The sequence below is a fragment of the Delphinapterus leucas genome, chromosome 19 (genome assembly GCF_059928025.1).
Source record: "Delphinapterus leucas isolate spDelLeu-1000000601 "Yukka" chromosome 19, BTC_Dleu_Yukka2, whole genome shotgun sequence".
Lineage (NCBI taxonomy): Eukaryota > Metazoa > Chordata > Mammalia > Artiodactyla > Monodontidae > Delphinapterus > Delphinapterus leucas.
The window spans coordinates 18,931,140-18,932,454 of NC_143147.1; the positions used below are offsets into that span (position 1 = coordinate 18,931,140).

Genomic DNA, 1,315 nt, shown 5'->3' on the forward strand with positions numbered 1-1,315 from the left:
GTACAATGCTTGGCATACAAGGCACACTTAATAAACATTAACTGTTATTAATTCTCAGGATGTTAATGATAAGTTCTCTCCTTATTCAGGCCCTAGTGGCCCCTCTCTGAGGGGCTATGTGTAAATGCAAGGAGAGGACAGAAAACTAAGGCGCAGTCCCAGCTCTCCCGGAGTCAATACCGGGCGATTTTGCACCCATGGCAGACAGGTGGTACGCGTTAAGGTAGGAAGAAAACTCCACAAAGGGTCTCACGCTTCATTTAATCTGTAGAACAGTTACAGACTCTTCGTCTTAAGATATAAATTATTTATAACGTTACAGGACAAGCGGCGACTCCAACAATTTAAAAACTAGGTAAGTCTACCTGGTGTTAATTTCTGGCAACAGTCCTCCCAATCTGTTTTTTTTTTTTTTTTAAAAGTCATCCCTGCCCACGTTTCAGTAGACGTGCACCATGCCGTAGAGGAATGTCCAGAACAGGACATAGGTGAAGAGGCCTCCAATGAGACCTCCTGTAAAGAGAGGTCTTCGCGACTTAAAATATTTGTTCCACCTCCTTCCCGCCTTGAGAATTAAGAGCAGGGAGAGCAGGATGGAGGCCAGCAGGTAGAAGATGAAGCCGTAGAGGCCGGTGAGGCCGAGGATGCCGGCCGTGGCCCCTGACAGCGCCGACACCGAGGTCCGGCAGTAATCCAGGACGGCGGCGTTGCCCCGCACAGCGGCCTCGCTGATGAACGGCGGCCCCTCCCGCTTGGCCACCACAGCGGCCATCGCACCCGCCCGGGCTCGGCCTCTGCTTTCTCGTGGAGCAACGCGGGGCTGCGGAGAGAACCAAGTTACAGGTGGCGCCCGGAGCGTGGCGACTTGGGTTCGCGCCGCCCCTCCCCCCGGGGCTGCGGAGACCTCGCACCCCTCAGTCTCGGACCTTCGAAAAACGCTGAAAAGGCTGAGGGCTCGGGGTTGCTGGCGGCACATCTGCATTTCCCACCCAGACTCGCTCAGTTACCTGGAACCCGGCGGCGGACGCAGTAGCTCGGCGCTCCCTCAGACAGCCCGTGGTACGGATTCCCGCGGCGCCATCTTGCACTGGAGGATGCTGGGACGGCCCAGCCTGCGCAGTCGCCAGGAACTCGGCGCCCGCCCTCTGGCGCATGCGCCGCGGGCGCCCTGAGCACGCTCCACCCCTCTCTCCGCTTTTCTATGCGCGCGCTGGGCCTTCCGAAAGCCCGAGAGCGCTCCGGCCGGTGATTGGCTGGAGCGTCGTTAACTATTCATGAGGGGGCGGGCCAGGCTGGTTGGCCTTTGTTAACTAGA

At 57.4% G+C, this 1,315-nt stretch overlaps 1 protein-coding gene across 2 annotated transcripts; it reads right to left on the reverse strand.

The window, feature by feature from the left end:
* Positions 1-242: 242 nt before the first annotated feature.
* Positions 243-1,259, reverse strand: EMC6 (ER membrane protein complex subunit 6). 2 transcript variants are annotated; one of them, XM_022595959.2, is made up of 2 exons: positions 1,008-1,259; positions 243-820 (listed from the first exon to the last, which is right to left on the reverse strand). In XM_022595959.2, the coding sequence occupies exons 1-2, from the start codon at positions 1,152-1,154 to the stop codon at positions 440-442; spliced, it is 528 nt and encodes a 175-aa protein (XP_022451667.2). In that variant the 5' UTR covers positions 1,155-1,259; the 3' UTR covers positions 243-439. The 2 variants fall into 2 exon arrangements, with proteins under 2 accessions (XP_022451667.2, XP_089756744.1); XM_089900618.1 differs by lacking the exon at positions 1,008-1,259 and adding an exon at positions 927-949.
* Positions 1,260-1,315: the final 56 nt, after the last annotated feature.

Coding starts and splice junctions, on each gene's coding strand:
- EMC6 (XM_022595959.2), bottom strand. CDS start 1,154: ATGCGCCAGAGGGCGGGCGCCGAGTTCCTGGCGACTGCGCAGGCTGGG. Junction 821..1,007: donor CGTCCGCCGCCGGGTTCCAG/GTAACTGAGCGA, acceptor TTCTCTCCGCAG/CCCCGCGTTGCTCCACGAGA.